This window comes from Molossus molossus, unplaced genomic scaffold, assembly GCF_014108415.1.
Source record: "Molossus molossus isolate mMolMol1 unplaced genomic scaffold, mMolMol1.p scaffold_m16_p_10, whole genome shotgun sequence".
Classification (NCBI taxonomy): domain Eukaryota; kingdom Metazoa; phylum Chordata; class Mammalia; order Chiroptera; family Molossidae; genus Molossus; species Molossus molossus.
The window spans coordinates 78,656,947-78,681,375 of NW_023425345.1; the positions used below are offsets into that span (position 1 = coordinate 78,656,947).

General features: G+C 57.0%; 1 protein-coding gene across 2 annotated transcripts; it reads left to right on the top strand.

The window, feature by feature from the left end:
* Positions 1–1,018: 1,018 nt before the first annotated feature.
* On the top strand, positions 1,019–23,676 carry KRT80 (keratin 80). Of its 2 annotated transcripts, none has more exons than XM_036252997.1 (9): positions 1,019–1,417; positions 7,099–7,307; positions 12,046–12,106; positions 12,369–12,464; positions 18,788–18,952; positions 20,032–20,157; positions 20,819–21,039; positions 21,521–21,576; positions 21,667–21,763. In XM_036252997.1, the coding sequence occupies exons 1-9, from the start codon at positions 1,118–1,120 to the stop codon at positions 21,699–21,701; spliced, it is 1,269 nt and encodes a 422-aa protein (XP_036108890.1). In that variant the 5' UTR covers positions 1,019–1,117; the 3' UTR covers positions 21,702–21,763. The 2 variants fall into 2 exon arrangements, with proteins under 2 accessions (XP_036108890.1, XP_036108889.1); XM_036252996.1 differs by having other exon boundaries at positions 1,020–1,417; positions 21,702–23,676.
* The last annotated feature ends 753 nt before the right edge of the window (positions 23,677–24,429 follow it).

A 24,429-nucleotide genomic window follows, 5' to 3' on the forward strand; every position in this document is an offset into this window, starting at 1 on the left:
TGGGTGGGCCGAGCCTTCTCCTGCCCCGTCAGAGGCCCTGTGGGAGCAAATTGCTGCCTTTCTATTTTTCTTCATATTTAAAATGAAACAGGGGGAGAATATGGAGAAGTGAGAAAGGAGGGATGAGAAGGGGGTAGGCAGAACACATTCTCATGGCCCCCCCAGACTCAGCTCCCAGAAGGCAGGCACTGGTCTCAGCCATTTACCGAGGGCTTTACACCAGCCTCCACTAAGCCCCCTGCACACACCACCTCCTGTGGGGCTGGCGGATTCATCCGCATTTTACACATGAGGACAGAAATCAAGTAACTTACCAAGGTCACACCAGGGATGAGCTGCCAAGCTGAATCTTAAACCCACATCTCACTTGTCTGAAGCCAAGGCTCTTGGCCTTGACCATCTATTTCCTCTCCAGCCTCTGAGACCGTGGGATGCACATAGTAGGTGCTTAATACGTAGTAGATCAAAGGAAGGAAGGAGGGAGAGAGGGAGGAAGAAAGAAAGAAAAGATAAGCCAGGGAGAGTCTTGGGCAGCTGGAAAATAAACAATAAAGGGGTTGTTTTCCAACGCTAGCCTGGCACAGTGCCCGGGATGGCAGCCCTGCACTCAGCCCAGGGAGATGCCCTGCACTCAGCCCAGAGCCTGCGCTTGCCTCATCTTTTCCAGAAGTATGTGGGCCCGGCTACGTCAGCCCTCAGGTATGCAGGGAGGTCAGTGGTGAGAGGCACACGCACACTCTCTCTCCTCTCCTTCCTTGCTGAATCGCCCCTTCCTCCCCGCAGCCTCCCCACCCCCACCCAGCCAGCCCAGACTTGCCCCCCTCCCTGGAGCCAGGCCCTGCTGGGTTGGGGGCCGGTGAACAGCCCCCTCAGCGAGGCAGATCCCTGGGTCTGGAGGAGTGGTGTGGGGGAGGGGCCAGAGCACCACATCATCTAACAGGTTGGTCGGGCTGGGAAGTGTCCCGCCCTCATGCAGCTAATGAGCACTGTGCGACAGGTGTTTGCCTCTCAGTCCCCAGCCTGCCCTGCTTGAGACTGGAGCCAGCTGCCAACGCCACCCCACAAAGTTTCCCTCGCTCATCCCGGCACCCTCCGCACTCCAGGCCCGGGGGCCGTGATGGCCTGCCGCTCTTGCGTTGTTGGCTTCAGCAGCCTTAGCAGCTGTGAAGTGACTCCAGCGGGCGGCCCCCGGCCTGAGACCTCGGAATGGAGCAGCTGCGGAGTCCCCAGGCCGGGCTTCAGCTCTCGCAGCCTCACGGGCTGCCGGTCATTTGGCACCATCCCCAAGGTGACGGTGAACCCCAGCCTGCTGGTGCCTCTGGACCTCAAGGTGGACCCAGCCATCCAGCAGCAGAAGAACCAGGAAAAGGAGGAGATGAAGGTGCTCAATGATAAATTCGCCTCCCTGATTGGCAAGGTAAGCAAAAGTGGGAAGAGGGTCAGGAAAGCTAAGGACTGGCAGGTGGCTGAGTTCCTTATTTCTGGAGCATCATGCCCCACCCCTGCCCGCAGCCAATGGGGAGCCGGCATTGCGAACTCCGCGTGCTAGCTCCGAGCAGAGAGATGCGGAGGGAAGTCCCTGAGCCATTCTGGCTGGGGGGAGAAGGAGACCCCAGGATGACCTCTGAGGGGTGTCTGGATAATAATGTGCTGTGTGGCCTGACGTCAGCCTCCAGATGTGGACTAGGGAGGAGCTCTGAGTGTGGCCAAGAGCATGCTCCCTCGTAGGAATAGCTGATGTAGGCATGGTCTGCAGTCCTACCCCGAAGCAGATGGACAATGGAGATGATCTCCCCAGGGCCCACCCTCCTGTCCAGGCCTCTGGCTCCGTTTAGCTTCCGGGAGTCAGGAGCACCGGCAGAGCCTAGGGGGCTTACGGGGCTCCCGGAAGGAAGGAGGCTGCAGAGTGGGGTGCAGCGGTGGAGTCAAGAGATAGGAATGCAGAGGATGGATGCTGGGAGTCAGAGCCTGGCAGCCAGCCAGGCACCCACCTGGGTAGAGGGAGTGAGTCTGCAGAATCCTGACGTCCTAGACCTCAAAGCCACGGCCAGCATGCTCCAGGGCAAGGGCTTCCGGAGCTTCGAGGAAGGCCTGTCCACTCAAACTGCTCCTCACTCACCTCCTGAAAGAAACCGCTCCTGACCAGCCCCTGGCTCTGCTCCCTCCTGCCCTGCCCAGGAATGGTAGTCACAATAGTAAGAGCTGCAGTTACTTAATTGCTTATTATGTGCCAGGCAGTGGGCTGGGTACTTCCATATTTATCTCTATTTCCTTCAACAACCTTAGGAAAGAAGTCGTATTATGCCCATTTTACTGATGAGGAAAACTCAGCCTTCTTGCTCCTGCGCCAGCAGACCAGAGCCCCACCTCTCTGCCCTGACTCGGTTTCCCCTGCACCTTGCTCCCCCTGCTTCGTTTCTCTGCATGTCAACAGTGTCCCCAGGAGGTGGGCACTCCCAGAGCAGGGCAGAGGAAAGAAAGGAAATGTGTAGAGTGTCCACTGGTGCCGGGCTCTCTGTGGGAACCCTGCACAAGTGTGTCATCTAGCACACACAGTGACACCCCCGGGGCTAGTTCCCCTGCTGTGCACATGAGAAAATTGCCCATCCAGAGAATAAGTGCCCTGCCCAAGGTCACTCAACCAGCAAGTCTGTAGGCTGGATTTGAACTCAGATCTGTGAGACACAAAGCCAGTAGTCTCTGAGATGGGAACCATTTCTTCCTCCCACCATGTGCCCAGAGCAGCATTCCTGCACCCACACCCGGAGCGGAGTGCCTGGGTTGGGGGTGGAGCATCCCCTTCCCCAGCCCTGGCTGGCTGCAGAACCCTGAAGGGCTGGGCTGTTGGCCCCAGGAAAACAGCCGATGCCCTGGGGAGGCAGGTCTCTGCAGAGCCACCTCCTCTCCAAACCCAGGTTAATCCCTTAAAAGGAATGCTTCATGAGCTATGTAATTTGGCTCAGTTGGGTGGCTTTTTCCCTGAATGCCAGAGCTGATATTACCCTGTGCCTCTACCATGGGGACAGGAGGGTGAGTAGGCACAGGGAGGGGTCTGAGGGGTCGAGGTCCTGTGCCCAGGGGCCAGGGCAATGCCCTCTGAGGTCTTTAGCAGAACTGGAGCCTCCCAACCCTCAAGCTTGGGCCTTGAGATGGGTGCTCTTTGGGGCAAATGCAGTGAACCTTGGGTGCCAGCCCTTTGGGGGCCCTGACTGCCGGGGCTCTGCCCGAGGAGTCTCAGCTGGCTCACCACCTCTGCGAAGATCTGTTAGCTCAAGTCCCTCTCCGTCTCCTTGTAAAGGCCACGAGGGCCCAGGTGGAAGTACTTAGCAGTTAAGAGTATGCAATCTGGAGCCAAATTCCTGCGTTTGAATCCTGGCTCCACCTCTGACCAGCTGTGTAATGTCAGGCAAAGTATCGAACCTCTCTGTGCCTCAGTACACATCAGTGTAACGGGCTTGTCATACTCAAGTAAGATAATTTTTGAAACTCACTTATAAAGCACTTTCCATCTACCAGGTACGTTCTGTTTATTAAATTAAAAACAACATAAATGGGTCCGGCCCTTGATGCTCTTGAACCCAGTTAGCCCTTTCCAGGCAGGAGCCCGAAAAGAGGGAGGGAGAGGCCCTGCTGGTGGGAGGGATGGAGGGACTTCATGGGTAGGGGTGCAGCATAGAGATGTGTGGGCACGGGGATGAGATGCCTTAACCAGCGCAGGGGTGGGGCTCTAGGCAGAGAAGGGAAAGGCAGGGGCCCTGCAGCTTCACAACCCTTTCTGTCTCTGAGGCGTGGAGAGAAATCAGAGCACCGAGGTGGAGGAGCAGGGTTATTGGCAAAGACCGCCAGGAGGTGGCAAGAGGCTCTGGAGCAGTGTTGGTTCTCCCACGCGCAGGCTGTGTTTCCTGGGGCAAACCACTTACCTCTCTGTAGCTCATTTACCTCCTGCTCTGAGGGTGGCCTGAGCTCATGCCAGTGGAAAGACTGGTACAGAGGAGGGGGATGAGCAGAAGCAGGAGAGGACATGGAGGGAGGCAGGGAGAGGCAAGGTCCCGTCCCATCCCGCAGAGGCAGCTGGGTTCTCTCACCTTTGCATGCACATGAGAGAGGGGATGATGAGACAGACTGCCAGCCCTCAGTCTAAGCGGGCTGTCTGGAAGGAACCCAAGAGGGGTGGTGAGATGCCTGGAGACAGATGGATGGGCACGTCTTCCTCCAGGCCTCTGTGACCTCCGGAAGTCACTGGAGCCACCGCCTGCCTGCACGCAGGAAGACACAAACCAGCCCTTCCTGGCCAAGGACCCTGAGGCTCCCTGGGCAAAGCCAACCTCCGACTGAAGGCCGGGGATCTGAAAAGGCCCCCTTGCCTGAGGAATAGGACCTGCATGTCCAGGGACACCACCCTGTATGCTCACCTGACTGTAGTCAGGGCCCACGGGTTGGGGACCTGGGCTGCTCAGTTCCCTACAAAAAACATCTCTCTCCCACCCTGGTCTAGGCCGCCCAGTACCATGGAGTTGAGTCACAGTGAGTTCTGTGCTTCTGAGCCTCAGTTTCCTCATCTGCACAGTGGAAGGCATGTAGACAAGGTGTTTGCTCCCTGAGCCCCTCCTAGAACTGCCACTGTGTGATCTAAGAGCAGGGGGGTCAGTCGGAATGGGGAAGGAGGTGAATGAGAGGTGACTGCTTAGCAGCCCTGGGAAGATGGTGACATTAACCTGGCACCTCCTTGAGCCTTTGTTCTGAGAGGGAGGAGCTTCTCTGCAGGGAAGGTCTTGGGTGGAAGTTCAGTTCCATCCCCAGCTGCTGAGACAACAGGAAGCTCCTCCAAGGGCAGCAGGGGAGGGGGCTGCCCCAGGTCCCCCACAACCAAAATTCCCTCTGGCAGGACTGGCGGCCAAATGCGCTCCATCTCCCAGCAGACTAGTGCTGCAGCACAGGGGGCTGAGGTTAGACTATAGGAAAGACTTCCTAGGGTAAAGGGTTTTTGTGCTGCAGCATAGGGGGCTGAGGTTAGACCATAGGAAAGACTTCCTGGTGTAAAGGATTTTTGTGCTGCTTATGGGTGGAGAAAGGAGCCTCACATCTCCGCTCTCACCCCACCCTCAGTGTAAACACGGGCTTCTGCTTGTCAAAACGGAGCAAAGGTGGGGCAAGGAGATGCCTCCCCCCAACAAACTCTCTCGTACACACGCGTGAGACAGAAACCCTCTTGACTTCCATCCCTACTAAACCTGTTTGGCTGCGACTACAGCAGACTATAAGCTTAGGTCAGCTTCAAGCAGAACTTACCGGTACAATGGGAGTGAGCAGGGGAATGACAGCCCACAAAGGCCATCAGGCAATACTCCTGCTGGCTCTGGCACTGGGAATGCCAGGGGGGCTTCCCAAGGGCATCAGAATGTCTCAGGGAAACATGGGGGTGTGGGCAGGACAGAGAAAGAGGAAGGAGGGCCCACCTGGCACAAAATTCAGGAGGAACAGGGAACCCTGAAGGTCCAGAGTAGGCAGCCACCGTCGGATGGGCTTGTCTGGAACACTTGGCCACCAAGTTGCTGTGTGACACTGGACAAGTCACTTGACTGCCCTGGGCCCCCATCTCCTCCTCTGTAAATGAAGAGTACACACCAGCTGATCCAAAAGGCTCCTGGCTGTGATTGTGGTTCTCAAATTACAATTCTGGGGGCTGCTGCCAACACTCGCCTATGGCCATCGGGACATCACTGGCTGGTCATCACAACGCCCTCGTGACGACCACCCACGCTGTCCAGAAGCCAAGCCCCAACCATCCTTCCTGCATCAGTGGCCTGTCCCTGTCCTGGGAACCGAGGCGTAGGGAGCCCAAGAAGGGAGCAGACGGCTGTCAGTCTAACAGGGAGGGTGGTAGGTCCGGACAAGTGAGGAGCAGATCAGCTGAGGGCCTCATACTGCAGGGAACAGGGGAGGCTTTTTGCAGGAGGGGACCTGGGGGCACATCTGGGGAGGGACTAGGACGGTGGAAAGGGTAGTACCCAAGCGAGGTCTGGCTGGAGAGGACGGGGGGCAGGGAGGGGAAGAGGCAGGGGGAGCCCCAGGCTGGCTGGACTGGGCGGAGGGAAGAAGGGACTCAGGAGGGACGCTGACAGCCTGCTGGTGGCTGGAGGTGAGCTGAGGACCATGGGAGCCCACGCAGCTTTCGAAGCAGGAGAGCATGAAGGAGGCAGGGTGTGAGAGGAGCCGCCTCAAGGCAAAACTGGCCTAACTAGAGGCAGAAGCCAATGAAGAAGGGCAGGTAGGTCCCAGGGCCCACAGTGACCCCAGCAGCAGACAGGAGGCCTAGGTTACAGTCATGAAAAGATTTTAAACCCAAATTCACTGGGGTCCACACCTGGCTCTACCACTTGCTAATGTGTGACCTTGGGCAAGTTCATTACCACTCTGTGCCTTGTTTCCTCATCGGTACTGTGCAGCTCGTAACAATAGCCCACTGGGTGCTTGTGGGGATTTAACGAGTTAAACATGGCAAACCTTAGAACAGCCCTGCTCCCCAGAAGGAGCCACATACTTGTTTGCTATTATTTCTGTTCTAAAGCACACCCCAGGCTTTTCTCCCAACAGCCCACGGCGGTAGGCAGGGCAGGTGATCTTATGCCCAACTTCTAGCTGAGGAAACTGAGGCTGGGCAAGGCTACAAGTCCACAGTTGCTGGGAGGATTAGCATTTAAGTACTAACCAGGCCCTACCCTACGTTTCCAAAGCACGATGAGACCAGGCTTGTCAAGTGGAGTGGCAGATGGGCTTCTGACACCAGGGTTCCCTGGGGTCTCCCACCCAAGCCGCAGGTGGTCACAAAGAGCCTGTCACGTTCATACCCTCGCTCCCTCTTCCCTCATCCAGCTGGGCCTGCTCCTCCCCTCGGAACCCTGCGCTCGCTGACTCCACCTCTCGATTCCCTCCTTATCTCACCATCTGACGTGTGAACGATCAGTAGTCTGAGATGCCATCTGAGGTGCTGAGATGAGCTGCCACTTCCCAGGGGAGCCCCAGTCGGGGTGCAGGGGCTGGCCTGGGGCCTCGGGGCCTGCCCCTGGCCCTCTCACCGAAGCCCTCCTGCTCTGCCAGGTGCAGGCCCTGGAGCAGCGGAACCAGCTGCTGGAGACCCGCTGGAGCTTCCTGCAGGGCCAGGGCTCCGCCGCCTTTGACCTCGGGCACGTCTACGAGACGTACGAGGGCCGGCTGCAGGAGGAACTGCGCAGAGTGAGCCAGGAGCGGGGACAGCTGGAGGCCAACCTGCTGCAGGTGCTGGAGAAAGTGGAGGAGTTTCGAATCAGGTAGAGTGCACCCCGGGGGCTGTGGGCAGGGGCCGTGGGTGAGGACCAAGCTCCACTCAGGTACAAGGTCCCGGGCACTCAAGCCAGAAAAAGGGGAAACTTCTTTAAGGAACATTTCCTTACTCCAGACATACTTGTTGAGGACCTACTCTGTCTCAGGCGGTATTCTGAACTTTGAGGGGATATGGTAGTGAATCCACAGTTCCCCCACCCCCAAGTAGTGATGTCTGACAGCTAAGCCCTGTGCGTGGCGGCCCCCGGGCCCTCCTCCTGTGTCCATCAACACTCTTGCTCTCATCCAAACGCCCCACTGGCGATGAGAAATTCTGTCACCAGCCAGAGCAGCAGATAGCTCCTGCTTTGGGTATGGCTGGGATTCCTATCGCCACTGGGCTGGAAGGGAAGGGAGCAGGTGCAGGCAGAAGGCAGAAGCAATGGCTTTGATAGAATCAAGAAGCTGTTCTCCACAGGTAGTTCGAGGGGGATCCAGAGAGAGGAGGAAAATGCAGCCCCAGCCTGCAATACGCTTTTACAACTTTGGGGGACACACTGGCAGGCAGTACAGCCTTCATCCCACCCCAGCTCTGTGACCTCGGTCAAGTTGTTCAACATGTGAGTCTCAGTTTCCCCCTGTGCAGAGCAGGAAGGATGATGGCTGATACCAACGAGGGCTGGTATGAGAGGGAGTCAGGACCTCAGTAAGGCCGTAGATGGCCCCTCTTCCGTCCCCTGGGGGGCTGGGGGGCTGTCCACACAGTGCCATCCCTGACGCCGGCTCGCCGAATGGGTTGGCCAGTCTAGAAAGGCAGACCACACACTTGGGTGGCTCAGAGGAGAGGTGACCCTCTGACCAGACAGTGGCCAGGGCTTCACAAACAAGGAGGCTGGGCAGAGCAGAAGCCTCCTCGGGTCGGGTGTCCAGCCAGGGTGAGGGGCGGACAAGGTGTGGCTGAACCCCCCTCTCCACCTCCAGTGTCTGGGCCCTGCCTCAAGCCCTGCTGACCTGAGGTGAGGCCTGCTGTCTCCAGAATGTCTGGGCAGACTGTCCAGGGACCTGGGCTGGGGCTTAGCTTGCCCCTCGCCTCTCTGCATAACCTCCTCTGTCCAGGCCACATTCAGAAGGATGGTCACACGGGACGCTCCTCACTCTGGGGCCTCAGTTTCCTCATCTGTGGATCTGCCTGGAACTTTCCAACCAACAGGCATGATCCCAGCCCTGGCCTTGACTGGTCCTTATGGCTGGGCCTCTCCCTGGCCTGGGGCCACCTCTGCCTGAGCCCTCCTCCCAGGTCCTAGGGATGATTGCCCATTCTGACCGTAATGAGGGGAATTGTGCTAGCGCACCAGAATCTGGGACGTTAGCTGACATCTGGTAGGTCTTTGGCCCTCAGCAGATCAGAGAATGGCAGAGCTGGTGGGAGGCCTTGGAGTATACTTAGATGGGGAAGGAAACACAGGCCCCGAGAGAGCAGGGGCTTGTCCTCAGTCACATAGCCATGCGTGCTAAAACCCATCCCTACCCTATGTCATCCAGGGTGAGAGGCTGCTCCCATGAGCCCAGCCAGATCACATCTGTGGAGATACTTTGTAACTGGAAGTTCTGTACAAACACTACTTGTTCTAATCTGGCTCAGCCCCCACATTTGGCCTGCTGCCTGGTTTCCGTCTGCCGCCTGATGTTACTGTTCAGGCTCAGGGCTTCTCTGCCTCTCTCTGGGTGGGGAACCCACCTGAGTTGGGAGAGCCAGGCCAGAGAGCTTCTGGGTCTGCAGGCCAGAGCCCGGGAAGCTGCAGCCTGGCTGCGCAAGCCGGGGGCCCCCAGGAGCCAGGAGACGCCAGGCCAAGCCCTGCCGGGGAGGGGTGTGCCCTGCCTCCACCAGGCTGATGAGATCAGCTTCACTCCTAGATATAAACAAGTTGGGTAGAGAGGGGGGTGTGGGTGTGACGAGCTGAGAAGGGCTGAGAATGGGTTTGGGAGCTGGTGGCTGGCAGAAGATGGGGGTGAAATGAAGGATATGGCATACATAAGCAAGTCTGTAGGGATGGAGACTTCCCAAATCTTTGATGTAGCTGGGACCCCAAGGACCAGCTAGCTAAGAAGCAGAAGCCCAGCTGGGGGAACAGTTTGCCGAAGGCCACGGCATGTGACCCCAGCACACGGCGAGCATTCGTGCGAGCTGTTCACTGCTTGACAGCATCTGGTGAGGGGTGACCTGGGGCTGAAACCCAGCAAGAAGGGAGGAGGGGGGGCTGCACAGAATGATAGGAAAGGCAGTAAGGGGTAGGAGGAGCTTGGCACCTCAAAGGGCCGACCGGACTGCTCTCCCCAGCGTCCTGCCCCCAGGTGGGCAGGACTCTATCCAGAGGGGAGGAGAGCAGGGGAGAGGTTTGCCCACCGGGCTTATGTGGGGAGGACCAGTCAATAAGGGTCTTCTCAGGTCGGGGCTCCTCGGATTGCAGAGGGAAGCCTGTTCCAGTCAGCCCAGCCCAGGGGCTGTGCGAAGGACGTACAGGGAGTATCTGTGCTCTCTCTGCAGTGAGGTCTCCCCGTTTCTCTTCGGAAATGCAGGAGGCCAAGGCAGAGGGCTGAGGGCCCGGGGCTGCTGTTGGAGAGAAGGGAGCTTAGGTGATAATAGAAGTTGGTTTAGTGGGTGCCACACACTGCTGTGAGCACTTCGTGTATTTACTTACTTCATCCTCACAACGTCACTGTTCTCATGAGTTAGGCACACACAAGTAGCTTATCCAAGGTCGCACCGCCAGTGAGCAAGGAAGCAAGACAAGCCCAGCCTGCCTGGCTCTGGGGCCCTTGCTTAACCAGCACACACACGAGCCTCCAGGCCCTTCTCTGGGCCTCCATTTCCTCGTCTGTGAAATGGGACCTGCAGAGGGGCCTCCCTGGCTAGGGGCTCTGAGGGTCACAGGAGAGGGTGCAGGTAAACCCTCTTGGGCCTTTTGCTCACCCTGGCGAGTCCTGGACCGCAGCACAGTCTCCCGAGCCCACCCCTCCTCTGCCACCATGACCTGCACCCTCCGCGCCCTCGAAGACTGTTGGAAGTCAAGGCGGCGGGCAGGAACGTGCACACAGCACACAGCTCCAGAGACCAAGTGCCCGGCAGGCTCTCGCCCCCTGGGTCTGCTGCCCTCAGCGCCTCAGGGAGGCAGGTGGAAAAGAAGGCCTTAGGGGCGGCAGGTCCGGCCAGCGGATGTGGGTGATGTGTGACGCTGCCCTGCTGTGAGGTCAGGGACTGGGGCAGGCGGGCGGCTGTAATTAGAGCAGCCAGTGATTCAGGTATTCCCTGGAGAGGAGGGAAGACAACAGGAAGCCACAGAACCTCACATCCGCTGAGGGGGTAGGAGGTGGCTGGCAGACACCCACCCGAGGAGCCAAGACAGACGTCTTGACTAGGGGAACGGGGTAAGATTGGCCCAGGGATCCCATCTCCCACCTAACAGTGTCTTTGTTCCAAACACAAGGTGGACTTGAGCAAAGGAGGTGGCAAATCTGAGCAGAGAGGGGCCACCTTAGTTGAGTACTGAGTGTGCTTGTCTGTCATTGCATCAGGGGTGGACAAGGTCAGCCCTGCACACACACACACGCACAGGCACACGGGCACAGCCCTGACAGACCAAGAGTTCAAGGAAGGAGGGGTGAAATTACCCGAAACCACACTGGGGGTTGTCTGACTGTAAAGTCCACATTCTTCCTGTCCACCCTCTGGAGGAAACACGATAAAATGGTGTCCTACCATCTAGCAGAGGGGAGGGGTAGGGCTGCGAGGGGGCAGAGGTGGGGGAGGGAGAAGGGTGAGCAGGATGCTGCTCAGTGCAGACCTGACCAAAGGCAAAGCTTGTTTGAAACTGAGACTCCCAGGGGAGGAGCTAGGGAAAAGACGAGGGAGCAAAGTGTCCAGGGGAAAAGGCTACACAATCAGAAGAGACTTCCTGGGGGAGGTGAATGTGGAGCAGAGCCAGCAAGGGACAGACACCAGGAGAGGACTGACTGGTCGTCAGGAAAGAGAAGGGGTTTACCTGCTTCTCCAGAGCCAACACTAAGGTGTCACCGGGGAACGGGGATGTGTCCTAGAAGAGGAGGGGCCCATGCACCTAAAGAAAGGACTGTTCCTTTCTAATTGTCACGAGGCACCAGATGAGACAGCAGAAGCCCTACGCCCAGCCCTGGGAGGGTTAACGCAACCGCAAGCTGCCACCTCATCCAGCTGAGCAGCCTCTGTCTCTCTCTCTGTCTCTCTGTCTGTCTCCCTATCTCTCTTTGTCTCTCTGTCTGTCTGTCTCTCTGTTTCTGTCTGTCTGTTTCTCTGTCTCTATATCTCTCTGTCTCTCTATCTCTGTCTTTGTCTCTCTGTCTCTGTCTCTATCTCTCTCTGTCTCTGTCTCTCTGCCTCTATCTCCCTCTGTCTCTCTCTGTCTCCCTATCTCTCTTTGTCTCTCTGTCTGTCTCTCTGTTTCTGTCTGTCTGTCTCTCTGTCTCTATATCTCTCTGTCTCTCTATCTCTGTCTTTGTCTCTCTGTCTCTATCTCTCTCTGTCTCTGTCTCTCTGCCTCTATCTCCCTCTGTCTCTCTCTCTGTCTCCCTATCTCTCTTTGTCTCTCTGTCTCTGTATCTCTGTCTTTGTCTGTCTCTCTGTCTCTGCCTCTATCTCTTTCTGTCTCTATCTCTCTGTCTGTCTCTCTGTCTCTCTGTCCCTCTGTCTCTCCCACCCTCCTCACCTCCCAGGTATGAAGATGAGATCTCCAAGCGCACAGACATGGAGTTTACCTTCGTCCAGCTGAAGAAGGTAGCTTTCCCAGCCTGCCCCAGGGGCTCCTTCCTCGTGGACCCTCTGCCTGCTGCCCTCAGAATCCCCAAACGAACCCCTCAGAGGCTTGAGTCTCAGAACCACAGATAGATACCCGTCCCCCCTGCTCCTCCTTCCAGGCTCTGAGCCAGGTCTCCTCTGGGAACCACCCCATCTCACCCGGGAAGCTAAGCTCCCCGCCCAACCCTGCCCTGGGACCCCTCAGCTCCCTCTCCCATCACTCACCCCTGCTCCCACCCAGGACCTGGACACAGAGTGTCTTCGACGGACCGAACTGGAAACCAAGTTGAAAAGCCTGCAGAGCTTCGTGGAGCTGATGAGAACTGTCTACGAGCAGGTGAGCACACAGGGCCACGAGCTGGCTGGTCCGTGGCGGAGGGGCGCAGGGCAGGGAAGACGTCCAGTGGGACGTGGAACCTTCACAATCACCCACGGTTTCTGGCCACAATTGTAACGAATTCCTAAACCCCTCTTGCACTGCTGTCAGTGATCCAGCTTGTCCCTCGTCGCTTATTCCATGGAGCGTGGGCAGGATGGCTGGCCAAAGGCCTCTCGGGGAGAACCGTGCCTCTGTTGTGCTGATTGCTGAGGGCACAGGGGACCAGATGCATCTGGACATGGGTCTGGAGGGGGCCTCAGAGCAGGGGACCAGGGACCTGAGCACCCATCTGACTGAACAATCTATTCCCACAGACTAAGTTGCAGGTGCCACAGTCCCAGCTCTGACAGTCACCCATTTCACCCTGCCCTGTTTTAAACCAAGGCAGGGCAGACCTGTAGTCAGATTCTCTGGTTCCCAGACCATACTAGCTTCTACCAAACAAAAACGACCCAGTGAATGCAGACAGAGGAGCCTCCAGACACACTGACGTGTGTCCCTCCATCCTCAGCTGAGCCTGGGGAACGCTGGCCCAGCAGGCCTAGCACACTGCAGGGCCGCCAGCAGGTGGGCCCGCTGCCAGCTCTGGATGCCGCCCTCCACTCCACTCTGCCCCTGCACGTCCTCCGGGATATGCGTTCTCTTCTCCACACCTGCTGTTTCAGGGGCGAGGAGTTAGAGGGGCGATGCTTCAATTCAGCTATGAGCAGGCAGCACCATTGTTGGGATGACAGGACTTGGCAGCCTAAGTACTGCCAGCAACTGGTGCCAAGCTATGGCCACACAGCCAAGGGCAGGGCAGGGATCGAAGTCACCAATGTGATAAAAAATAAATTAAAAAAAAGCTAAGATGCCCTAGGGGCTGCTGGCCCCAACTTCATGGCCTCATCCTGTGGAGAGGGAGATTGGGCGTACGGCTGACATGGGCCGAACGTCCCTCCAGCAGGCTCAGCCCCTGCATTGCTTCCATAAGCCTCAGGCCTGTTTGTGGCCATGGGAGGTGCAGAGCAGAGAACACCACAGCCCTTGGGAACAGGGGGGAGGAGGCCTCCCAGGCCAACCACCCACATCAGCCCCCTGAAGAGCTTCATGTCCCTGGCAGAATCCTCCACAGCCAGGCCAAGCCCTGTATGAGTGACCAGGGGTGCCACTGATTGACTGGAGAATGGGGTTAGGGGTACAGCCTAGGCAGACGTTAGCGAGATCAGTGTTTTCAGATCCGCCCTCCGCTCTGCTCTGCCCAGAGCCCAAGCGAAGCCAGTTCAGAGGTCCCCCGGTGTGGACTATACCTCGGACGCCAGGCCTCAGTCACAGCCCCAGAGCATCCTGGCTCCTGCTCCACTTAGACTCTGTAGCCCTTGGACCCCAACTCGGACTCTGCCTTTTTTACCATTTCTTTGACTTTGAACAAGTTATTTGTCCATTCTGTGCCTCAGTTTTCTCATCTATAAAAATGGAGAAAGTTACAGTACCAGGCTCACGGGGCTGTGATGAGGACTAAATCCATTCATCCAGCTACCTAGCAGGGCTCACTGCATGCCTGCCAGGTGCCCAGCACAGCGGCTGGGTGGGACGCCAGCGTCCCTGCTCTCGGGGCACAGCTCAGCTAAGAGGGACGGGCAATCGCGCCGAAACTAGCATCTGAGGATCAGATTGGAGGTGAGACATGTTGGGCTGCAAAAAACCGGGGATGCCGTCATGCTAGAGGGAGGGAAAGTAGAGCTCTCGAGGCCAAGGGTGTCTCAGAGGCGGTGCAGGTGAAGGCCCACTCCGGGGAGCTCAGCTCAGTGTAGGTTTGAGGAGGCGCAAGCAGCAGGAAGAGCTGCGAAGGAGCCTCAGGCAGGAGTGAGTTTGCTGATGACGGGAAGGAAGCAGCAGCTGGGGCTGGGGCAGAGCGACAGGGGCCAGACCACGGCGGGCCTTGACCCTGAGCCGGGCTCTGGGCCTTATTCTAAGTGTGCCGGTGGCCCTGGGGAGGGTGCTGCGGAGGGGAGAGGGGCGTGCTTGGGCTCTGGAGGGGTGTACAGTGCTCTGGAGAGGGGCTGCAGCCAGCAGTCACCGAGACTTCAGGAGACAGCAAGGTGCAAGCTGGTGCCGGGACAAGACGTCTGCGTTTCTGTCCCTGCACCACCGCCGGCTGAGGCAAAACTGACTCTGCTAAAAAGATTCCCCACACCGTGAGTCTCCACGCCAGCACTATTAGAAATCTAATGTGAGCCACATATAGCATGTATTTTTTTAAATATTTTTTTCTTTATTTCAGAGAGAGAGAAAAGGAGAGAGAGATAGAGACATCAATGAGAGAGAACATCAGTGGCTGCCTCTACATTCCCCCACTGGGGATCAGGCCCACAACCTGGGCATGTGCCCTGACCGAGAATCAAAGCAGGGACCTCTTGGTGTGTGGGTCGACGCTCAACCAGTTAGCCACACCCACCGGGCTTAAGTCATCTTATACATATTACTTAATTTCATAATATTATCATGTTAAGTTTTCTAGTAGCCACACTATTTTAATAAAAAAAACTGGAAAAATTAATTTTAATAATACATTTAACTTAATGTATCCAAAATATGATTATTCAACATGCGATCAATATTAAAATATTAATGGGCTATTTTATATATTCTTTCTCATACTAAGTCTTCAGAATCCTATGTGTATTTTACACTTATAGCTCATCTTGGTTCTGACTAGCCACATTTCAAGGCTCACGACTACACATGGGTAGTGGCCACCACATCAGACAGGCAGGTCTAAGCAAAGGAAGGTGCAGCCATGGCCACCTCAGGTAGAAGAAACACACGGCAGATGTGAGTAGCCCCAGGAGGGCTGGACATACTGGTTTTACCATTGGAGCAGACAGCAAGTCAGCAAAGCACGAACTACTCATGTGTCCCAGGACACAGCCCTCTCGTCTCCCCAACACACACTCGCACACACACACACACACACACACACACACACACGCAGGGATAAGGCCTGAAAGCCTTTCCCAGGAGCCAAAGGCCACAGACTGCTCGGGGCCTCATCTACACACTGCAGCCTCCTGGGCAATCCCCCTGCCCCTCGCCTCCAGCAACACAGGCTGACGGAGGCTCACATGTCCCCTCAGCTTCCAAAGTGCATTGCAGATCTGAACACCACGGCCCCACCCATGAATTCTGGTGCCAGGGAGATTAGCTGAATCCGAGGACCACCCCTGCAGCCAGGCACACCTCCTAGGATGCAGAGTGCTGCAAAGAGAGCCTGCTGAGTCCAGGCTGCTTGGTGCCTGCCCCCGGGGCACCGCAGAGAGTCTGCTCCAGGAGCAGGCTGCTCTGCCCTGGACATTACCCCTGGCACCATCACCTTCACAGCTTAGGGAAGTAGCCCTAGCTACTGTTTATTGAGGGCCTTCTGTACCCCAGCACCTGTAAGTGCTTTCCACATATAATCTCATTTAATCCTCACAACTCTATGAGGTAGGGATAATGATTAAGGGACCCTGGTTGTTAGAGCAGCTTGGATTTGAATCCTGGCTCAGTAATTACATGAACTTAAGCAGGTTCTTTTCTCTCTCCATGCCTCAGTCTCCCCATCTGTAAAATAGGGAGAATAATAGCACTTAGCTCACTGGCCTGTTGTGAAGATTCATTTTGTTACTATATCCCAAAGCCCTTAGAACAATGTCTGGCACATGAGAAGTATTTGTAAACATTAGCTATTTTCAGTTCTATAATTATGCCCATTTTACAGATGGAAAAACCAAGGCTCAGAGAGGTTTAAAAACTTGCCCAGGGTTACCCAGCTTATACGTGGTGGTGGTATTCAGAGCCTACTGCCATTGCTACATTTTACTGTGCAGCACTAAGTGACCCTTCAGAGTCACCGTCTACCCATGTAGCAGCCTCCTCAGCCACGTGGGTGACCACCCTCCTCGGGCTCGGGCTCCCTAGAGAAGCTCTAAACTGTACTTCAGCTTAATTCTTCCCAGCTTGGAGGTGCACATCCCTCCTGGGGGCCCATTCCATAGCGGCGCCTCCACACCATACAGGCAGCATTGTTCTACCCTTTGCACCCCATGGGGCTGGCGTGTCCGAACAGGTCTGCAGATGTTCTAAGCGCTCCATTTCCTGCTTCTGTTTACCAAGCTCCTGCATACCCTGCCTCTGTCCAGGAAGGAGCTGAGGCTGCTCTAGCATCTGTGTTTTGCCAATCCTTTCATCCTGGGGGAAGCCCTCCTACGGGGTATTCTGACGGTGCCCTGGCCTGCTCCTGAACCGAAACGAAGGTCAACTTCAGCCTGAGCCAGAAGTGCTAATAGAAGGTTTTATCTAGAACTCTGCGTGCCCACTGTCCCCCCACAAATAGGGGCCGAGGAACCCCAAAGCTGCATCTCTGAAACCACCCCCAATCCAGCAGCCCTGGCAGATGTTGGTTCCGTGTGGGAAATGTCAGTCAGGGGCGGCATAACCTTGTTCTGTCCTGGGCCGGGCCCTCCCTTGCTTTTGCCCAATGATCTCTGTTCACTGGAAGATCAACTAAATCCCATCAGAAGACCCCAAGGGGCAGCTGACCACTAGGCTCAGGGTCCTGCCAACTTCAAGGTAGAAACAGGAGGCCCCCAGAGAGGCTGCAGGATGCCTGCCACTGCCCAAGCTTCCTTCTCCAGGAGCTGATCCTTGTCAGCAGGGATGCTAGTGGGTGGGTTGGGCAGTGAGCAGCCAGTGGACCGGTGGCCTTCCTCAGCTGGCTTGCTCAGCTGCTCATGTGGCGCTAGCTGAACCCCAAGGCCCTGCAGTCTACAGCTCCGGGGTGCACGCTGCAGGTCAGGAGTACCCACCTCAGCAGGTACAGAGTCCAGAGGCTCAACCACAACCTCTCTGACCATGAAGACAGAGGAAGGGTCAGGAGGGGGCCCAAGTCAGGAAACAGGGTCAGAATTTGGTCATGAGGCCAAAGCTAAGCCTGGATCCGAGCAGGCCTCCAGATCCAACTGCCAGTTTTCAGAAAGGCAGGGGCAGAGGAGCCTGCGAGACAGCAGCACACAGAGCAGCCAGTGGAAGGCAGACGCGGGGCTACAAGGCCAGCAACCAGCGTTTCCTATTGTAAACTCCAGCAAGGAAAATGACAGAGAGAGATGGCGGGGCTATCTGTGTGTAGAGCCGGAGAGACTTAGAAACACGTGGACCGATCGTGGCGCGTGCACTTTGTTTGGATCCTGATTCAAACAAGTTAAAATATATACAGGTATGTGTCAGAAAAGAGAGATCCCTGACCAAAATTTGATGACTGAAGTAGGGGTCAAGGATGGACTGTGAATGCCAGTAGCAGTAACTGTACATCTGCACCCGGCACCCTCCCTCCTCCAGGAGAGCTTCCCCCCACCTCCCGGGGTGCCTGCCCCCTCCCTGCCTCTAGGAGGCCTCGGCCCCCTGACTCTCTCTGTGCGATGCTGGCCTCCTCCTCTGACCAGGTGCTGGCAGCTCCTTAGCACATCCAGGGAAAGCAGCCCAGGGCCAAGGTGGTGACACCTTGCAGCCCTTAGGAAGACCTCTGTCCCCACCTGCCTCTCGACACACCCCTGAGCATTCAGGCCACGGGCTGTCAGGTGTGCCAGAAAGAGCCAGGCTGGGGCTAGAAGCACAGAGGCTCAGCTGCTGCCCCCGAAGGGAGCTTCACAAGAGCAGCAAAGGGCTCTGCGTTCGCAGTGTTTCCGTAACCTCTCTGAGCCGCATTTCCGTCCTGTCCGTGATCCGGGGGCAATACCCGTGCAAGCCCGAGAGGGTGAAAGGTGAGGCCGCCCGAGAGCACTGGGCACAGCCGGGCCTGCACACGCCTGGCCAGTGGGAGGGCCTCCACTTCGGGGCTCGGAGGATGCAGCCTGGCATTTCCTGAGCAGAGGACAGAGAGGAGGGACAAGGAAGGATCCTGAAGGACAAGGACAAGAGGAAAATATTGAGGCTGTTGCTGGACAAGCCCCTTAGCTGGATGGGGAGAGGCAGCAAGTTTCAGGGTGACCCCGACGTCACCTGGCCTCAGCCTCTGGCAGGGGTGGGGAGTGTAGGCTTATCAGCCTCTAGCCCTGCTCCTGCCCCTTCTCATTCATGAGCTTCCACCCCAACATTTATTCAACTAACTGAGACGCTTCCTTGCCAGATGGGGGGCCCTGGAGATGAAATGGCTCTGCCAGACCCTCAAGGAGCCCCCCATCTAGCCCACCCTCCACTTACCTTGGGGATAGAGGGACTATGGTGCCCCACAGCAGCCCTGAACCCCCACATCTATGCCCGACCAGGAGTTAAAAGACCTGGCAGCACAAGTGAAGGACGTGTCAGTGACCGTGGACATGGACAGAAAATGCCACATCGACCTGAGCGGCATTGTGGAGGAGGTGAAGGCCCAGTATGATGCCATCGCCGCTCGCAGCCTGGAGGAGGCTGAGGTGTACTCCCGGAGGCAGGTACGTGGCTGAGCGTGCAGGTGCAGGTGGGGAGAGGCAGCCTGGTGACGCACTAGTGTGGCTGAGGTCACCTCAGGTGTGTGCAGAGACTCGGGAAAGGGGAATAGGAAGCACAGGTGCAGGAGACCACAGCAGTTGGTTCACAGACAGGCATGGAGAGGTAGAGCCCAGCGTGGAGGGTTAGAGCCCAGCGCGGAGAGCTAGAGCCCAGCGCGGAGGGTTAGAGCCCGGCGTGGAGGGGTAGAGCCCGGCGTAGAGAGGTAGAGCCCGGCGCGGAGAGGTAGAGCCCAGCGCGGAGGGTTAGAGCCCGGCGTGGAGAGGTAGAGCCCGGCGTAGAGAGGTAGAGCCCGGCGCGGAGAGGTAGAGCCGAGCGCGGAGAGGTAGAGCCCGGCGAGGAGAGGTAGAGCCCTGCGAGGAGAGGTAGAGCCCTGAGAGGAGAGGCAGAGCCCAGCGCGGAGAGGTAGAGCCCAGCGCGGAGAGGTAGAGCCGAGCGCGGAGAGGTAGAGCCCGGTGCGGAGAGGTAGAGCCCAGCGCGGAGAGGTAGAGCCCAGCGCGGAGAGGTAGAGCCGAGCGCGGAGAGGTAGAGCCCGGCGCGGAGAGGTATAGCCCGGCGCGGAGAGGTAGAGCCCGGCGAGGAGAGGTATAGCCCAGCGCAGAGAGGTAGAGCCCGGCGAGGAGAGGTAGAGCCCGGCGAGGAGAGGTATAGCCCGGCGCGGAGAGGTAGAGCCCAGCGTGGAGGGTTAGAGCCCAACATGGAGAGGTAGAGCCCAGCATTGTGCTGGGCCCCAAGGGGTTTTGTGAGTCAGGAAAGCCCACAGTCTATACCTTCAGAGACCCAGGGTGGTTCTGCCACCAGCAATGCTAGGCCAGGAGTGGGCACAGCTTGTGGGCTCAGTCTAGGGCAGCCAGTAGGAGGACGTGGTGGGGCAGGAGAGGGGTAGGAGGGCAGTCTGGCCTGCAGTGGCGGCTGCAGTGGAGGGGCTGAGGGTGAGAGGAAAGGAGCAGCAAGATGTGAGGAACCGAGGGTCTGGGAGGGACAGGGAGCAGCCCCTGACCACCACCTCCGCTGCGCCCTCCAGCTGGAGGAGCGGGCTGCCTGCTCGGCTGAGTATGGGAACAGCCTCCAGATGAGCCGCAGTGAGATTGCCGACCTCAATGTGCGCATCCAGAAGCTCCGATCCCAGATCCTCTCCATCAAGAGCCACGTGAGTTCGGGAGACCCGCCTGGGGGTTGAACAGGAAGGAACACCGAGACACACGTCGTCGTCCCCCTCCTCCCTCTCTCTCTCTCTCACACACACACACACACTCACACAAGCTGAGTACATGTAAGAGGACATGACCTAAGTGAGCTGGGCAGGTCACTGAGCACCTCTGTGCCTCAATTTCCTTCCCTGTTCTCCTGAGATGGCTGTGAAAATCACATGAGCTTGGCCTGTGACAGTGCTCTGCAAACTGGCCAGAGCTCTGGGGATGTTAGAGAGCCCCCCACCACACACACCCAGAGCCCACCACCTCCTGCCAGCTATACAGAGAGAAGGGAGTGGAGTCCTCAGCCCCAGCTCCCAGCCAGGATGAGCCTTCAGAGCAAGTGCTGCCCTGTGAGAAGAGCTAAGACAGGCTCCTCTGGGGGCCTGCTATTCCCTGCTTAGGGGCCTCGGAAACTGTCTTCTCGGGTCTCTCTGAACTCCCTCTCACTGCAGTGCAACCCATTACCACACCCAGGAATGGATTGCTTAGCCCGCCCTCCCCCAGCCCCTCCCTGTTCACCGCATCAAGAGCAGAGTAGGCTCCTGGCCCTGGCCCACTATCTCCCTCCCTCCCACCCTGCTCACTGGCCCCTTCCCTCTGTCCTCCTGGCTGCAGTGCCTGAAACTGGAGGAGAACATCAAGGAGGCCGAGGAGCAGGGTGAGCTGGCCTTCCAGGATGCCAAGGCCAAGCTGGCCCAGCTGGAGGAGGCCCTGCAGCAGGCCAAGAAGGACATGGCGAGGCAGCTACGAGAGTACCAGGAGCTCATGAACACTAAGCTGGCCCTGGACATCGAGATCGCCACCTACCGAAAGCTGGTGGAGGGCGAGGAGAGCAGGTGAGAGGTGGGGACAGTGGGGTGGGGCTAGGGGAGAGGGAGAACGGAAGGACCAGCCCCATACAAAGCCAGCTTCTCCCTCCAGCAGGATACTGTGAGCATGGCAGTCCTGAGTTTATGTCCTGGCTCAGCCACTTACAAATTGAGATGTTGGCCCAGCTCCTTAAAGTCTCAGTTTTCCCATCTGGGAAATGGGCTGATCATAAACATGCTCCACCTGTGGTGAGGAGGAGGGTTCATATGATCCTGCATCCAAATGCCTGTCACAAATAAGTGCTCAGTAAATGTTAGCCATTTATTCAAGGGAGAGGGGACAGAGGCCCAGAGAGGACAAGCTGGCCAACCAGGGTCCCACAGCAGGGCAGCCCAGGGCTGGAAATAACAACCAAGAATTTCTCCCTACCTGTCAGTCCCCAGGCCCCAATCCCCGGAGAACATAAGCCACAGGCTTCTTTCTCATCCCATTTCCCTCCTTTCCCAGGATGGACTTGGCTTCGGCCGCCGTGGTCAGCACTGTGCAATCCAGATCCAGAACTGGTGAGTCCTTGCCCCATGGGGGGGGAGGGGAGCAGGGTCTGGGGGTCTTGACCCTAAAAGCATCATTTTAAGTGGCTCCCAAACCTCCAGCCCCTTCCCTCCCCCACCCTTTATGTTCCCTGTAGCTGCCTCCAAGTCCCACCTTGCAAGAGGCCCCTCTCGGAAGAAGAAGAACAGCAGAGGCCCCGTGATCAAAATCACTGAAATGTCAGAGAAGTTCCTCTTGCAGGAGTCAGAGGCCTCAGAATAAGGCAGCTGGACCCCAGGAGCCCCAGGTCTCTCCCCTGCAGCAGGAGAGACTTAAACTAGACTCAAGGAAGCAGCTTGGAGCCTCTAGGTTGGGAGGGGAGGCAAACCTGATTCTGAACTGAGAGGAGCTCAAAACAATAAGTGTTTTCCTGTGGGTACCAGGGGTGGAACAGGACTGTCACCAGCTTTTCAAAGTCACTCTACTCCACATCAGTATGTCACAGTCCCAGCTTTCCAACCTTCTGGTCAGAGGTTTCCTGCCTGGATAAACTGGAATTGGGGTCAGTTTTATCTCCAGCTCCTCACTCCTCGGAGACTCCTCCCCAACAGAAGGCACTGACCAAGGTCCCTTTGACCCTTTGCCCAACCCTTGCCCTAAACTACATCTCAAGCCTTGCCTCAACCTCCGCACCAAGGCTGGTGCCCTCATTCGCCCAGTCCCAGCCACGGACCAGCGATGGATGAGGACTGCTTAGCCTCCCCCACCCTCAGCCCGCATCTTGAGTTCCTGGCGGGGGGTTGGGGAGGGGCATGCTGGGGGCTGGGTGCCCCTGGCTTTCCTGCACTACCTGGGCTCCCCAGAGGCCTAACAGTATTAGGGGGTGAGAGAAGGAGGCTCCCTGGGCATTTGGGACCTGAGCCTGCACCTCTGAGATCCTCCCAGACATCTGTGCCCCTTCTCCCCTCCCGTGGGGTCCTCCCAGCAGGTCACAGTCAGAAATGGACAGGCTGCCCAAGCAGCTCCCAGCACCATCTCCAGAAGCCATTCTTGCCATAATCAACTCCCTGTGGGAAGGTTGGATGGCAGTTTGAGACCAGGTAGCGAATCCCTTCCCCTCCCTGCCATCCTGGGGTTCACCACCCTGCCTGGAACCTCAGCTCTCTGCACCCCTCACCACCACCACCCACCTCTGCCCAAGTGATTCCCAGCCTGAAACCGAACTTTGGTGTACCAGGCTCCTAGCCCCACCCCCTCCTGGCATGAAACCCTAGGCCCATTTCCCATGAATCCCTTCTCAGGGTATCTGTTCTCCCATCAGGCCAGACAGCCTGGCCCTGCCCTCCTCTGCATTCATCGAGGAGCCCAGGAACACCCCATACCTGTGGGGTTACAGCTCCTCCTTTTCTTCCCCCTCGGCCCTTCTCCCTCCGTTCCCCTGACTCCGGCGTGGCCATGACGAAGGCACAGTCCCGGAAGGTCTGGGAGCTTCTGAGCTCTTGAGGCCAGGCTGGGGAGCCCCAGTGACAACCAGACAGAAATTCTGCATCCAACAAGATTTGGGGCTGGAAGGAGCGCTCCTCTTTCTTCCTCTTGGTTCTTACCTTTGTAGATTGCAGGGGGATCTTGGCAGCCCTAGCCTCCTACTCCACAGGCCACCTCCTCTCTCTCCCCCTCTTCTTGCTACCTGCCCCTGGCCCTTCCTCTTCTAGCCTCAGTCTTTGACTCATTCATCTTCTTTTCCAGGAGGCTTTGGCTCCTCCTAGAGCTCAAGGTCCTCCAGGCCTATGGGGGGTGCTGAAGGGCTACTGACTCTCAGGCTAGAGGGAACTCAGACATACTCATCACTGAAGTCCCAAAGGGTGCTGATTACTGCTTTTTCTCGGCCTATTTATTGGTTTCCAAGGGAGCAAATCCTCAGTGGGGATACAAGATATATAAAATATATATATTATTTTCATAAGTTATGTGGCTTTTAACTTATTGCTTCCCTTCCTGTTTCTGCATAATCAGTGCTATGTACTATTTGAATAGATAACACATATCCTAGCCACCCCACTCGACTGGCTGACTACCTTGGGGCAAAGCCCCCTTCTCCCTGCCAAGGGACGAATAAAGTACTACGATTTGTTCATGGCTGAAGCTATGTGTCTGTTTTTATCTCCCCTCTTGGGGTTGGTCAGTCTCTGGTCAAACAGGTTGACCACAGGACTTTAGGGATTCTCCAATTATGAGGAAAGTTGGCCAGGGACCTAGTTACACCTTCAGACCAATGCCACTTGGACATGACAGGTCCCCTACCCCACCATCCTACAAGGAGACATTACCATTGTTGACCTACATTCCCAGTGCCTCCCGACATGTCCAGGCACCATGTGGCTGCCTTGGCACAGAAACAAGGAACTCCCCCAGTGGTGGCGGGTTCCCTCTCCAGCACAACTGTGGGGGTTGGCACAGCCCAGAATATATTCTGATGGGTACAGGCCTAACCTTGCCAAATCAAATTCTAGATCAACAAACAAGGATTGAGGACCTTCTCCAAGCCCAACCCTGCGCTAGGATACCTACGATTGTTCCCCACCCTTCCACCTCAGGAAGCTCACAGTCAGCTTGAGATAGCCATTCTGGACTTCCTAGCCAAGTGAAGACGGTCCGAGAAGACAGGGGCTTGTGCAGGGACCCCGGGATCAGAGCAGGCTTCTTGGGGGAAGTGGGGCTTTGAGTGAGTGTGAAGGAACTACACAGACTAAAGGAAGAATGGGTGTCTCAAAGACAGGAATCTGGGGGCAAAGCAGGGACTTTGAAGCACTGAGACCTCAGACATATGAGCCTCGATTTCTTCACCCGTCAGATGGAGCCTACACTTTCCTACGTGCCTAATAGGG

Coding starts and splice junctions, on each gene's coding strand:
- KRT80 (XM_036252996.1), top strand. CDS start 1,118: ATGGCCTGCCGCTCTTGCGTTGTTGGCTTCAGCAGCCTTAGCAGCTGT. Junction 12,107..12,368: donor CCTTCGTCCAGCTGAAGAAG/GTAGCTTTCCCA, acceptor GCTCCCACCCAG/GACCTGGACACAGAGTGTCT. Junction 21,577..21,701: donor GCAATCCAGATCCAGAACTG/GTGAGTCCTTGC, acceptor TGTTCCCTGTAG/CTGCCTCCAAGTCCCACCTT.